Source organism: Berghia stephanieae, chromosome 4 (genome assembly GCF_034508935.2).
Source record: "Berghia stephanieae isolate SIO BIC M18660-M18661 chromosome 4, UCSD_Bste_1.3, whole genome shotgun sequence".
NCBI classification, from domain to species: domain Eukaryota; kingdom Metazoa; phylum Mollusca; class Gastropoda; order Nudibranchia; family Aeolidiidae; genus Berghia; species Berghia stephanieae.
This window is the reverse complement of record NC_088363.1, coordinates 71,150,762-71,166,696: the sequence shown is the minus strand read 5'-3', so window position 1 is coordinate 71,166,696 and position 15,935 is coordinate 71,150,762. Positions and strand designations below refer to the sequence as shown.

Genomic DNA, 15,935 nt, shown 5'->3' with positions numbered 1-15,935 from the left:
AATCATTATTCAAGTTATAATTGCACAAAACGTTTTAGAGCCCACTGAAAACGGGATAGGGCGCTATACAAATGCCATATACATTTATTATTACTACTACTCCTTTTAAACATAAATTCGAAAAAACTAAAAAGTCAATTAAAAACTAATTTTTTCCGACATTTCCGTTAAAAATTGGTTAAAACTAACAAAATTACAAAGGTAAGCAATGGAAATGACTCTTATGATACACAGCTGGTGAAAAGTCAAATAATACAATTTGTTTTGATATTTTTAAATAAGAGCAAAGGTTAGAGAGACAAAAAATGTTCAAAACCGACTTTTAAAGAACATTAATTTTTTGATTTAAAAAGCAAAGCTACAAAACTCGACCACGAAAATTTGGTAAATTCATCACGACAATTCGATATTTTGGTTAAATTGTATCCGCTTCCTTAAATGTACCAAGACAGTTAGTTGAAGAGGGGTATGAGATCGAAAACGTCCATGTTGCGTATCATTTTGTTTAATCTGTTACTACTTTTTAAAATCAAGCTTGGTCTAAAACACTTTCGTCTATTGAGTTATATCATTTTACATAAGCATGTAGTAAACAATGTGCGTTGCTCGCATTTTGTAAATAAGTTTACCGTCTAAATTTCAGATGAACACAAATTGGATCTAGAAAGTTTTAGAGATGGAACTGGTGTAGCTAAATAATGACAAGACAAAGTTACAGACAATATTTATAAAAGAAAACACGATGGAAGTAAACAAATGGCAGCCATACTGTGCCTGGTGTTAATTTAGAGACCGCAGAGATCAAATAAATATGCCTTTGGAAACGCACGGGATAAACCGTATCACTTTAATCTCACATGATCAGCAAATTAGAGAATGGATGAAACCTACGTGGCGTGAACGACACTTAAACACAGATTCACGTCAGTGGAGGATTTTTAAAATACAGTGATTGTAACATTCTAGCTATCATATCATATTTTCGTGATAAGGCTTAAGGAATTATGAAAGGTGGGTGGATATTGTGCAGGGAAAGACAAAAAAGTGCTTTTATAAAACAAACATGAAAGCAAAATGCATCACACTGCCAGTGCATGACAAATAAGAATTTCTTGACGGGTGTCCCCAAGCTACGCTGTCTCCACGGCATGCATGCTTCAAGTAAAAGGAGGTCTATGAATACGAAACTGATCGATGTGATATTGATAGTCTATTTTGATACCGACTTCAAATTTATCATTGACCGGCCAAAAAAAAAAAACTGCTGTGGTTTCCATTCACATCTTTTGTTTATGTCAAAAGGATTTTATTATGCAATGATGTGTCTCCGTGTGTTTCCGTGTATCAGTATGTTCGCCTCTCTCTCTCTCTCCCTCTCTCTCTCTCTCTCTCTCTCTCTCTCTCTTTCTCTCTCTCTCAGTGTGTGTGTGTGTGTGTGTGTGTGTGTGTGTGGGTGGGTGTGTGGGTGGGTGTGTGAGTGTGTTTGTGTGTGTTAAGAATATATGTCATTTTGAGCGCGATTTATATGACTTGCGTTATTGCTTTTTTAAAACTTTTGTAAAACACCACCTCGAAAAGAAGTGATTTGTTTGGGTATTAAAATAATGATGTCTTCGTTTAATAAGCTAGTATATTACATATTAGCGGGTAAATGGCTAATTCCAAACAAAATTGCACACAAAGGAAAAACCCAAACAGAACTAAAAAGAAATCTAAGAACAACAGAAAGTTGAAAATATTTTGATCAGCATAATAGGTTTTAAGTGCGATAGGTCATTCCACGTCTACGTGTAGAAGCTCCATACCTGTGTCAGCGCTGGCCGTGGAGAGAAGAGAGATGGGCCTCTCCTTTTTGCCGCCTCGTTGCTCCTCCCTGGGCGACACTCTGCGACCCTGCTCATCGGAAGTTTGGGCCGTTAACTGAGCCACAGACTCTTTACTCAGTTTAGGAAGATTAAGACTCCCCATCGACTCCTCTGATGCACAAGGGTTCCTCATTTTCTCATAACTTTCGTACTTATTATCTTCAGATGGAATATTGTTTAAATTGTCTACATCATTATTATCCGGTCGCCTAGGAGATATTATATTACTGTTGTTCGCTGACAATATGGTGATATCCTGTACAGATACTGCCGATGCGGAAGAACAGCTAAGGTCGTCTCCATCTCCAGTCGAGTCCAGCTGACTTTGGTCATCGTCAATGTTGTACCCGATATATGTGTTTTCAGAATCACCAGGCAGCTCTTTCACCTCCGAGGAAATAGGTGTGTCTGCTGTTAACTCAGGAGCTATGGTCTCTTGCGAAGAGTCAGAACTTGTTGCTTTGGTTGTTGCAACAGAATTGTCGTCATCTTTTGAAGAAAAATCTTCCGAAGAACTTCCACAGATTGTAGATGTGGATGACTTCGCCATGCTAGACTCAATATCTCTCTCCGAAATTCCCGAATCAGTCATAATCGTTTTCGTATCTTTTCCAAAAAAGGTAAAGTCTTCAAGTCTGTCTATGCTCTCAAAATCATTCTCCGACACTTCAAATTGGTCTGATTCCAAACTAATACCAGACGCAAATTCTGGTTCTATACCACCGTCGCTGTGCTCAGATACGTCTCTGAGAACATCGCTGAGAGATTCAGATGTACCAGTGCTGGCTGAAGCACTCATAGTATTGTCAGAATGTATAATAGCAGGTAATTTACCCTCAAATTCCTGCCCGTAGTCCCATTCCAAGGTTTGGGACGCTTCTGGAGAGATACCGTTCGAACTATCGTCTACATTGTCGCCTTTACTTCCGTCGGAAGAGGATTCAGTTTTGGATTCAGTGCCACTAGATGACGAATCGCCTCCGTTCCCTGTTGAACTCCCAGTTGAATTGTGCCGTGAGATTCCAGATGACTCAGCTGTCGTTTCTTCGGTCTTTTTAGAGGAGGAGCAATCATACGTCTTAGGGAGAGGAGGAGGAGGAACTGGGGAGTTTTCAAAAATTAAAGAGCAGGTTTCAGGGTAGGAAGGAGAATGGGGTTATAATATTTATAAACTTTATTGGGTGCTTAAATCTAAAAACTTTATGTTCAAGACCACCACCATTATCAATATCATGCGTGCCAATAGAAAAAGTCTGTGAAGAGCCCTAAGAGCCAACGGTACTAACGGCTCGTTATTACCTTTTTCTGTTTCTTCAGAAAGATACTTTTTGAGACGTAATGATTGATTCCTAATAAGGTTTTTTATAGGACTGGTTGACAACAAATTGGGAAAAGCTCAAGCCAATAGCATTATTAACTGCCATTTTTGATAGCTATATAAATGACAAAGATGACTTACCTTCCATTTGACGGTAAGAAAAGTTGTCACATCGGCCACTGCCTATGGTCCAAAGACTTTGATCTTCGTAGCCTTGTGTTGCACCACTGCCGTTGTTATCAACACAAGGAATCAGAATATCGGGTAAATCCGATGCTGATACAGTCTGTGTCGTTGAAAGGGGGTCGTCACTACCGTCGTAATCTACAATTCTATGATTATTTTCATTGTAGGAGACGTTTACGTCGAAGGTTCTGTTACCATCAGCAACATCCCCATCATAATCCTCACCATCATTCGATACATTGACAACGTCGAATGTGTTGTTGTGAAGGTCAATATCTCCGTCGCTTCTCTCTCTGTCAAAAGTAAAATTGAGATAGCGTCGATTGTCTACCCGTAGTTGTTCTTTCACTCCAGTACTCAGATGGCCGCTTCGTGATAAAGCCAATCCGTCTTCCTCCGAATCTTCTGAAGACTTTCCGCTTCCGCTTAGACTGCTACTGTGGCGTGAAATCAACGGAGAGCTGGAGCGGGACGAAAAATGTGACGATTCTAAGTGACAGATCGATGATTTTGGTGAGCTTTGTGGAATTGGGGACAGATTTTCAGTTATGTTAAAGTCTGAGGATGTTTGGTAATGTTGTTGAAGACGATCATCAGCAGTCGATGAATCTGTGTGACTGCTGGATTTTAATGGTTGGTGAGTTGCATGAGAACCTAAAACCGTGGACGATGATGACTTAAAACTGGGCAACAACGATCTCTGGTTTTTAGAATGTCTTGTGTGAACTCCGAGACCCGGTCTCTCATGAGTACTGCTATGGTGTCTTAGAGATTCATCATCACCACCGCTGCCTAGATCATATGTGGAGTTGAGATCAGCTTTTCTATTTTGTGAATGATAAAAGATTCCACTTCGAGCACCGCCTTGTCTATTTGCGCGATCAGGGCTGCTGGGACTAACTTCAACCGCTTCGATATCACCTTCAGAGAATTTCCTGAAAGCTTCGTTAGATTTATCCGCTAAACTTTCCGTACTGCTGCATCCACTGAGGTCAGACTCATAAACTCTCGCCAAAGGATTATACGTCGTGTCCAAACACACTTTTTCCTTTGGTGCGAAAATACCGTGCTTTGGTGCGCATGAAAAATACCTATGTCCGTTCACCTCGCCGTCATGGCTTCCATCCGAATCGAACAGTTCAATTCCACAGAAAATACCAGGTGCCAAATGTGTTGTCCCTAAATAACGGATGATTCCAGGCTTTACTCCCCCGATCTTTACCCGAGCGCCCACACGAAGACCTTTACCAAAAATGGGCTCTCTGTCAGAAGTCACATTTTGACTCTGGGATGGCTGTCGCGGTGGAGATTGTTGTTTTTGCTGTTGCTGGTATTGTGGTGGTTCATTTTGGTAGGGATAGTGTTGCTGCTGTTGCTGATATTGAGGCTGAGAGCTGTATTGGGGTCGTGACAAACGACTATGTTGGGGCGGGGGATTATATTGTTGTGACTGTTGTTGTTGCTGTTGTTGCTCGAAAGATGAGCGTGAAGAGGAGGATGGTACAGGCAGCCCTGAGGAAGACTTCTTAGGTGCTGGCAAAAAGGACCTCCTTTTTCTTCCGTCAGAAGCCTGTCGATGATTTAAAAAAAAACAAAGAAAAAACAATTATTTCAAAATTGATGGACAAGTTTGTTTATCAGAAGTTAGTCTCGCCGAGGGACTCAACATAGCTTGAAACAACTTTTATTATTTGGAGTGGTGGATGGTGTCGATTGTCGAGCGTCCTTCTCGTAGCAAGTAATAAATAACAATGTGAAATTGGATGTAAGCTTCAATTTTATATACAAAAACAGATCAAACGGACGTTTCGGGTTTCCCCTTTATAAAAAAAACAAATTTATAAAATATTATCTCATTCGTCTGCAGTGTTTCATTCATCCTGTTTCCATTTTATCTGTTGTCGTGTATTAAATTGAAGCTTACATTCAATTTCACATTGTTATTTATTTCATCCAGCTTTGAGCAGCATTTACTCTTTTTTACATTACATTACTCTTATAGCAGGGAGGGGGGATACTTTAACAGTCCGGTCGTGGGTAAGACTCCCCATCGCCGAAAAAAAAAATATTCTCAATTGTCCTCTGGCACTTATCTGCTGGCTTAATTTCTTATTATTGGAAGTTCAAACGCGAGATTTTATGTTGATCAGTATCTACTAAATGTGCTCAAAGCGCTCTGCATTAGGTCCCAAACTAACTGCAACACATAATGCAAGACACGATGCCGGTAGAACCCCATATAATGTTTATTAAAAACTAAAAAGTACCACAGAAAATACGAAATAATATCTCCTTTTTTTTGCCTGTTTTGTCTGTACCTTGATGAAGGTCAAGGGTCAAAACGTCGTGTGTGTGTGTGTGTGTGTGTGTGTTGTTTCCATAAATGCCAGTCACTTTTACCCTCTATACTCTTGGCATACAATTTTACTTTTCGGACAGTGATAACACTGTTATTGGCGAGTTAAAGAATGTAAACAAATGTAATGATCATGTGAAAGCTAAATAAAGGTTCAATGTTGCCCCTATTATGAAGAATAGACCAATGGTTGAAGACAAGATTAGGCATTAAAGCAAAGAGTAATCTAAATTTGTGCAAGGAACATAAGAGGGTCGGCTTCTATAAGGCTCTTGAATCATTTAGAGACCGTACCAACGCAAAAAGATACAACGCGAATTCTTTTCTGTAAAAAAATCGCTCCCGATTTGACCAATGGACAGTGCAATGGCTTCAATATATTTTATATCATTTAAAAGAGAAGCTTTTTTAAAATCTAAAGATGTGTTAAAGTGTCTTTTAAACTTGTTTCAAGTAATTCAAGAGGTATCTCCGTTTTGAAGTTCTATATGAAACTGATAAAACGCAAGAGAACCTTTCAAACAATAAGGTGACTAGGGAATCAATTCCCAACATCTTCAATTTATTTGAGCCAGCGAGGTGATGAGAAAAGAAAAGAAATATAAAGAATATGGAGGAAGAGTACAATTCCAGGCGAATCAGTTCCCAACGTCTTCAATTTATTTGAACCAGCGAGGTGATGAGAAAAGAAAAGAAATATAAAGAATATGGAGGAAGAGTACAATTCCAGGCGAATCATTCTCCAACATTCCAATGTCAATTGGTATCGATACAGAACTATCATCCTGTCTATCAGTATCAGTTCGAGACAAAACATCGCAGTGTTATCGACACATGTTAATCCTGTGTGTTCATGGTAATCCCCTTTGACCTCTGACCCTCTTGAACCCTATTGAATTCCTCACGGGAGCAAAGCAGTAACTCAAATTGAAAATAATAATATAATTACGATTACTTTTGCTGATAGTGCTATCTTCATGTAAAGGAATCAGTATCAAGCATCAGACCGCTAAAACCCCATAATCCGTCCTCATCGAACCTTTGGTGTGTCATGGACCACCACCACGTCTACTACCAGTGTGTTTGCCTAAAATGTGCTGTTGTGTTGTGCCATATTATTCGTGTGCACTGTTAAGATCTGCCATCGATCAATGGCCCCGTCCCTGTTCTCATTGGAATTTCATGCAGGATAGAGGGGATCAAAGTGGTTAAACAAACCGAAAGATTCCGAAACAAGCACGCATTCACACGCGCTTCTGTCCTCAAACTGTGCAGGTTCACACAGAAACACACGCATAAGCGCGCGCTAAATACGGCGAGATAGAAAGAAAGAGAATGATTGACGATAGAGATGAAATGATAGAGTGGGCAGTAAAAGGGGACAAAAGAGATAAAAATAACAAGATATGACAAAAAAAAAGAGAAGAAGATGGAGGAGAAGGAGAAGGAGAAGGAGAAGGAGGGGGGGGAGGAGGAGAAGAAAATGAAGGACGTGGTGATGGTTGTGGATAAGTTAGGGGAAAAGGAAGAGGGGGATGATGATGAAGAGGAGGAGGAGGAGAATGAAAAGAGGAAGAGGAGGAGAAAGAAGAGGTAAAAGAGAGAGAAGGGACAGAAACAATTATAAAAGATAAAAATGGATATTTACGTATCTATTGTGGCCAAAGTTGTTTGTAATGTATTTCTTTATAAACAGTATGTCGGGGAACACAACTTGGCTAACATTTTACAGAGGCAATTTTTAAAGTTAGTATTTTCACCATCATAATTATAATTATCATCATTACTATAATTAAAATCATTGTTTTCAATATATCATTATTATCATCATCATCATCATCATCATCATCATCATCATCATCATCATCATCATCATTATCATCATCATCATCATCATCATCATCATCATCATCACCATCATCTTCATCGTCATCGTTATTATCATTATCATTATTATTATTATTATTATCATCATTATTATCATCATCATCATCATCATCATCATCATCGTCGTCGTTGTCGTGGTCGTCGTCGTCGTCGTCGTGGTTGTTATTGTTATTATTATTATATTATTATTATTATTATTATTATTATTATTATTATTATTATTATTATTATATTGTTGTTGTTATTATTATCATTATTATTATTATTATTATTATTATTATTATTATTTATTATTATTATTATTATTTTATTATTATATTATATATTATTATTATCTATATCATCATCATCATTATTATACTACTATTATTATTTTTATTATTATTATTATTATTATTATTATATATATATAATATATCATCATATATATATAATATATAATAATAATAATAATAATAATAATAATAACAATAATAATAATAATAATAATAATAATAATAATAATAATAATAATAATAATAATAATAATAATAATAATAATACCATTACTTATCATTACATGGCGATAGTGGTGGGCTGAGAAAGAGAAGGACAGGAGGAGAAAAGTGATGTAAAAAAGGAAGAACAAAACTTCTAATGTGAAATATTTAAAACAAGATTTGACGACATGGAAGAAGGAAACATCGTCGGCAAATGTAACGTGTGATGTTAACACAAAGTATATCTCACACAGTAAGTCATCGGCATTGGCATTAGAAACGACTGCAATGACTGCAATGTCTTATTTCCCAGCTGTGCTTGACGTGAAGATAATAATATCCTAAATTCCGTTGAATTGGAACACTCAAAATGAGAAATAAATGGCTACAAGTCTAGGATTTAACTGCCATCCATTTAATGTTAAATTCTTGAGAAAATCAATCTGATGCAAAAGAAGAAAATAGCACTGAACCCGACACTGAGTTGATTACTATTATTATTGCCTTAACTCAAAAATAACACTATTTGTGATAAAGAAGCATAAATTCTCATTTCCGTTCGCAAAGAGTGTTATGTTGTGATAAACGTAAATGTTGCTGCTCGAAGCTCCAAGAAATGAATAATAATGTGAAATTGATTGTAGGCTTCAATTTAATTACAAAAACAGATCAAATGAACGTTTCAGGTTTCCCCTTTATCAACAAAACAGACAATGAAACACTACAGATGAATGAAATAATGTGGTAGTGGCGTAGTTAAGATGAATAAACAAAGCATTCAATGAATACCACAATTATTTTCATTTTAGACCCGAGTACGATGCGAGCATATGAGTCAAGAGCTTTTTCCAAGAACTCAGCATCAGCTATGAGCCGCTCAAGAGGGACTCGAACCGTTGACCTTTTGAACCAAAAGCGAGAGTCACACCACAAGACTACATAGCCGCACTATAATATTATATAAGTAGAGCACTGTATTTATTTTAGTATTCCGTCAAGAATTAATGGTCTCAACCAGGTAAAAACGCATTCTCTCTGCATGTCCGTAATTTTAAAAGTTCCCAAGTTCATTAACCAGTTAACTGCCGTACTCGGAAAAACACGAATCTAAATATTTAGCCTGAAAAATCGTCCTTCAAATATCGATCTATTTAAATGAACCTCATCTTGGCAAAAACTCAAACAAACCTGGAACTACATGAGCATCTCTTCTAAATCATTAAAACTCATTTAAAATTAAAGTTGATGCCAGTCTACATAATTGTAAGGATTTTGAAGTGTTATTTAATCCTTGTATGAGTAAAATGTTTATTGTTAAAGTTGACTATAGCGACAACAATTTTTATCTCCTAAAAAATTACGAATTAGAACATTTTCAAGTAGGCAGGTCTGCCAATTATTGAACAAGAAAGCGAGAAAAAAGATTGCACGTAACACGGTGTGGAACCAAGCCTTTTTGGGTTTGAGTCAATATCGTGTTTGAGTCATGAGCTACAGCTCCCTGAGTCCTAACAACCCCCCCCCCCCTTCCCCAATCCCACCCCCTATCAACGTCATGTACTTCACGTATAAGTCATGTTTTATGTCCACTTACAATGATAATATTATGTCGAGCTAATTAGTGAAAGAAGAATGACCTTTCAGTGTAACGTGGACATACTAGAATGGAAGATGCCACGAAGGCTTATTATATAAACAAACAAGTATGTTTCTGTTGTGCTATCAACTGGCAGGACAACATCTTCTTCCACACGGATGAAGACGCACGTAAAGGCAAAACGAGGACTGAATAACAATCAATCTATGAAAAGGAAAAAAGTATGCGGTTGATGTTACCAAAGTTTTAAGGACAACCACATTCTGACCCACAGCCTTATTTAGAGCATCCTTATCAGCCAGATAAGATGGCTTTCGAGTTTTGAATATTTATCACAATGTTAAGATCGGTAATATAAATATATTGATGCTAACAAATCAAATTATTAATTTTTCAAACGCCATTGTGTACTTTAAACCGAAATCTTCATAAACTCGCACAACAAAGTGATATTAAGTTGCTAGAATCTGTGGACTCTAAAAATAATGAATAAAATTGAATATAACAGCGTTGAAAAATAACAAAATACCAACCACGAAACGTTTTTGGGATCAAAACCCTTCTGTAGCCAATAACAAAAGCAATAAAAACGTTAATACATCACTTGAAATCCAGACATAGTGCAGAGAAAATGTCTGTCCATATTATGTATGTCTGGATTTTAATTGATGTCTTATGTTTTAATTGTTTTCATTATTGGCGGGAGAATGCTTTTGATCCCGAAACGTTAGAGTTTTCGTATTAAGTCTTTTTTTCGAAGCTGTTATATATTCATGTTTGATCGTTATTTTATAAATTCATAGCCTGCCCCTGCCCAAACAATAGTTCAAGGCGACGACCACAAAAGTAAAGTGAACAGTGAGTGGTGTTAAAAAGTACAACAACAAAAAATATGCATTAAACTGTTTCACTCTCGCTATGGATCCCAGCCAGGGTAAGAACAAGACCAAATAAATAATTTGCAGGTCAAGGTCAGAAAAATACGTGGAGGGAGGGAACAAAGTAGATGGGATTAGGGACCGCTCTGGCGCACTGCGAGAGGTCAAGGGACCCCATCTCCTTTCCATCTCTGCAAATCTTTATGTAACCTTTTTTACGGTCCAGTTATCGCGCTTGTCCCCAATGTCTAGAGGTCTAACTGACCGTACGCCGAAATCACTGACCTGTAACTTTTGGACAAACCGTACTGATTATGTCTAACAACAAGATATGAAGTGAGTAGAAAAGTGCCAGAAGACAATAGAGAATAAAAAATTTTTTCGCGGTGGTGGGGTTTGAACCTGCGACCTTATTGGTACGACAACTCCGCCTGGCAGGTGAGAGCGTGGCTCTACCGTGTGAGCTATCCACGAACACAAAAATATTCGTTTCAAACCCAAAGTCATTTCTAGATCCCTCTCTCATCCACTTCTTGAGATCGCCGATTCGTTCACCACCATCGCGAAGTAATTTTGACCAGCAGTTAAGCTTAATAGCCAATATTCTCATCACAAACATATAACATAGAAACGATTGAGACATTGAGTATGCTCCGGTGTATGGGGTGAATTTTTAATTCAGAAAAGTGAGTGGAGCAGGCACTTATGTTGGTAACAACAAGATATGAAGTGAGTAGAAAAGTGCCAGAAGACAATAGAGAATAAAAAAAATTTTCGCGGCGGTGGTGGGGTTTGAACCTGCGACCTTATTGGTACGACAACTCCGCCTGGCAGGTGAGAGCGTGGCTCTACCGTGTGAGCTATCCACGAACACAAAAATATTCGTTTCAAACCCAAAGTCATTTCTAGATCCCTCTCTCACCCACTTCTTGAGATCGCCGATTCGTTCACCACCATCGCGAAGTAATTTTGACCAGCAGTTAAGCTTAATAGCCAATATTCTCATCACAAACATATAACATAGAAACGATTGAGACATTGAGTATGCTCCGGTGTATGGGGTGAATTTTTAATTCAGAAAAGTGAGTGGAGCAGGCACTTATGTTGGTAACAACAAGATATGAAGTGAGTAGAAAAGTGCCAGAAGACAATAGAGAATTAAAAAAATTTTCGCGGCGGTGGTGGGGTTTGAACCTGCGACCTTATTGGTACGACAACTCCGCCTGGCAGGTGAGAGCGTGGCTCTACCGTGTGAGCTATCCACGAACACAAAAATATTCGTTTCAAACCCAAAGTCATTTCTAGATCCCTCTCTCACCCACTTCTTGAGATCGCCGATTCGTTCACCACCATCGCGAAGTAATTTGACCAGCAGTTAAGCTTAATAGCCAATATTCTCATCACAAACATATAACATAGAAACGATTGAGACATTGAGTATGCTCCGGTGTATGGGGTGAATTTTTAATTCAGAAAAGTGAGTGGAGCAGGCACTTATGTTGGTAACAACAAGATATGAAGTGAGTAGAAAAGTGCCAGAAGACAATAGAGAATAAAAAAAAATTTCGCGGCGGTGGTGGGGTTTGAACCTGCGACCTTATTGGTACGACAACTCCGCCTGGCAGGTGAGAGCGTGGCTCTACCGTGTGAGCTATCCACGAACACAAAAATATTCGTTTCAAACCCAAAGTCATTTCTAGATCCCTCTCTCACCCACTTCTTGAGATCGCCGATTCGTTCACCACCATCGCGAAGTAATTTTGACCAGCAGTTAAGCTTAATAGCCAATATTCTCATCACAAACATATAACATAGAAACGATTGAGACATTGAGTATGCTCCGGTGTATGGGGTGAATTTTTAATTCAGAAAAGTGAGTGGAGCAGGCACTTATGTTGGTAACAACAAGATAAGAAGTGAGTAGAAAAGTGCCAGAAGACAATAGAGAATAAAAACTTTTCGCGGCGGTGGTGGGGTTTGAACCTGCGACCTTATTGGTACGACAACTCCGCCTGGCAGGTGAGAGCGTGGCTCTACCGTGTGAGCTATCCACGAACACAAAAATATTCGTTTCAAACCCAAAGTCATTTCTAGATCCCTCTCTCACCCACTTCTTGAGATCGCCGATTCGTTCACCACCATCGCGAAGTAATTTTGACCAGCAGTTAAGCTTAATAGCCAATATTCTCATCACAAACATATAACATAGAAACGATTGAGACATTGAGTATGCTCCGGTGTATGGGGTGAATTTTAATTCAGAAAAGTGAGTGGAGCAGGCACTTATGTTGGTAACAACAAGATATGAAGTGAGTAGAAAAGTGCCAGAAGACAATAGAGAATAAAAAAAATTTTCGCGGCGGTGGGAGCATATTCTCTATTCTCTATTGTCTTCTGGCACTTTTCTACTCACTTCATATCTTGTTGTTACCAACATAAGTGCCTGCTCCACTCACTTTTCTGAATTAAAAATTCACCCCATACATTTTTTATTCTCTATTGTCTTCTGGCACTTTTCTACTCACTTCATATCTTGTTGTTACCAACATAAGTGCCTGCTCCACTCACTTTACTGATTATGTCTAGAAATTGTTACAACACCGCGGAACAAGCTTTAAGGGAGGGGAGAATCCAAACAAAAATATATTTAATGGTTAATTTTAAAAAGTAATCAAGTTTAATTGAATTTCAACCCAGGACCCGGTAAGGCTTTTTTCTCTAGAATACTTTTTTAATTACTTCCAAAGGATCTAAATGACTTTTTTTTTTCTCAAATCATCGCAATGATTCTCGAACTAACACACCACTTTTTAAAAGTCTCTTGAAACAGCGTTTTTTTTTTGTTGAGAATTTTCAACCAATAAAAACATATAAAGACCTTTTCGAAAGTGTGACCCACCGATTCAATCTAGTGTAAGTCGAATGAGCTAAATTTAGAAAATCGAGTCCAAATGATCAGAGTTTGGAAATTTAATATAATATTTACTTTTTCAAAGTTTAAGAGGAAAAACCCACACTTCACGTAGAGGCATACATTGTTTTTAGTTTTTTTTGTTTTTTTTGTTTTTTTGTTTTTTTTTTTTGTTTTTTTTGTTATTTGTGTTTTGTTTGTTTGTTTGTTGTTTTTTATAGGTTTTTTGTGGGGGGGGGGGGTTGTTGCTGTCTGTTAGTATTTTAGGGTTTTACGGAGTTTTCGACACATTTAGGTCATTTCATCGTCAGTAAAAAGGACGGAAGTTTACAATTAAAGAACCCAAAAAAGGTAAGGCAAAGGAGTATGGTACATTCATTTGGTAATACAAGATAGGCTATCACCTATATCTTAAAATTGTAATATCTCATTACCATCCAGGTCTTAGTCTCATATTTTGTTAGAGATAATTTTATTATAATATTATTATTCATGTTATCAAAATATCGCCTAGTTACAACTTCAAGAAGTCAGACTTTCTCCCCTTTACGAAGAAAATAAGTTTTATTTCTTAGACCTGAAAAAACATTTTAAAAATGCCGTGCTCATCATTTTGAAGTCAAAACTCAAATTACCAGATTAAATTATTTGGGGAAGTTATGAAGTGAAAAAAAATAGCAAAATAAAAAAGGTGTTTTGTCCATGTAAATATAGGTATTGCATAATTCTAGGAATGCGACATCGATTGGGTTTTTAATGGACCTTTGAGGTTTGAAATGATGCAGTCTGTTAATGTGTCTGTTGTCATTGTGTGGATAACGGTCTGTTGATTCACTGGTATTTCATTGATGGGGTCTTGGATAGGATTAATGGATGTAAATATTCTCAAATGATCGTGGCCTTGGATCCCAGGAATATACATCTCTCTCTCTCTCTCTCTCTCTCTCTCTCTCTCTCTCTCTCTCTCTCTCTCTCTCTCTATCTATCTATCTATCTATCTATCTATTTATCTATCTATCTATCTATCTATCTATATATCTCTATCTCTCTCAAACACACACACATACACAAACACATACCATCTACCTCTGTCTTCTATCTGCCTCCTCTCTCTCTCTCTCTCTCTCTCTCTCTCTCTCTCTCTCTCTCTCTTTCTCTCTCTCCTCTCTCTCTCTCCTCTCTCTCTCTCAGGGACGGCTGGTAATAATGGGCAGGGTGGGCAAATACCAGCCTGTTTTTTAAAGTTATATGCTGTATTACCAGGTCCGAAATAATCAAATTTAAATTAGATAATTTCAAAAGTTACTACTTAAACGTGATACTTCGTACCGAAATCAATGTGTGTGTATTTTTGATAGATTGCGAATCACCATGCACCCCTGAATGCATAAACCAGGATACGCTCCTTTTTTTTTTCACCCCCCCCCCCAACCACTCCACTCCGCCCACATCGTCATCTCATCGTCACGTCGCCTGACGATTTTCGCTGTCTGGCCTCTCTAGTACTAGGTCGGGCTAATTCAAAAGAGCCCACCTTATTAACCAGTGAAAACTAAATAGGGATTTTGGCAAACGAACTTTTTCTTATTTATTGCCTTACTTGTGCTGGTACAAGTGATGTAATGACTTTGGGAAGGTTCCAGTATTGAATTAAATTTATTAATTTACTAATTTTATATCAATTTAGTATTAATTTGTGTTGTTTTTACATATTTGTTTATCCATTTAAACCATTTCTTTTTTTCTCGTTTTCTTTAGTGCTTCTCAAAACTCATTTATTTAAATTGTTTTCTTATTGTTTTTTGTTGTTGTTGTTTTTTTTTTTTTTTTGTTTTTTTTTTTTGTTTTTTTTTAACAAATTAATTTGTTAGTTTTTTTTTATTCTTAAAGTAATTACCGCTGTATTTTTATTGCCAGACAAAATAATTTTGCAAAACAATGCAATTTTCTATTGTATTCCGTCTAATAAAACAAAACACTTTTATTCAAAAGTCACGACTAAATAAATATATAAAATACAGCCACCATTTTGGTTTTCTCAAAAATTGAATTAGTATACGAGAAATACTCTTCTGAGAAAGGAGAGAGTTGAATTCTAACTAAGTTATAGAGGAAATAAATACGTTTAAAGGAAGGGTGGGCAGATTCCGTACTTGCCCGTCCTGAAGCTAATACATACATAAGATAGTTCGTGATGAAAGGCGGGAAGCTAGGGGTTGGTTGTGCGAGGAGTAAAGATAACAAGGTCGTTATTGTGATAGTCTAACGAATGCATGAGGAGAGATTGGTAACATTATTTTGTCTTAATTGTATTGTATGAAGTATTGACGAAAGCCTAAGATTAAATAAACTTTGTTTTTGTTTGCCTTATTTTGACTATGGAACTAATACTTGTCATAGCAGACCTGCCTACTTGAAATAGGAAAATAAAAATCGCAGTTTTCAGGGCTAATAAAAT

The 15,935-nt window shown here is 37.3% G+C and overlaps 1 protein-coding gene across 16 annotated transcripts in view; it reads right to left on the bottom strand.

Moving 5' to 3' along the window:
- LOC144971150 (uncharacterized) overlaps positions 1–15,935 on the bottom strand; it is a 244,633-nt gene that overhangs the window by 127,578 nt on the left and 101,120 nt on the right. For 11 of the 16 annotated variants that reach the window (XM_078911610.1, XM_078911617.1, XM_078911623.1 and 8 more), the window contains 2 exons: positions 3,325–4,939; positions 1,806–2,966 (listed from right to left, as the gene is read on the bottom strand). In XM_078911610.1, the coding sequence (XP_078767736.1) occupies positions 1,806–2,966; positions 3,325–4,939 (2,776 nt within the window). The remainder of the gene's footprint in view (positions 1–1,805; positions 2,967–3,324; positions 4,940–15,935) is intronic. The other 5 variants (XM_078911618.1, XM_078911619.1, XM_078911620.1 and 2 more) reach the window with 1 other exon arrangement.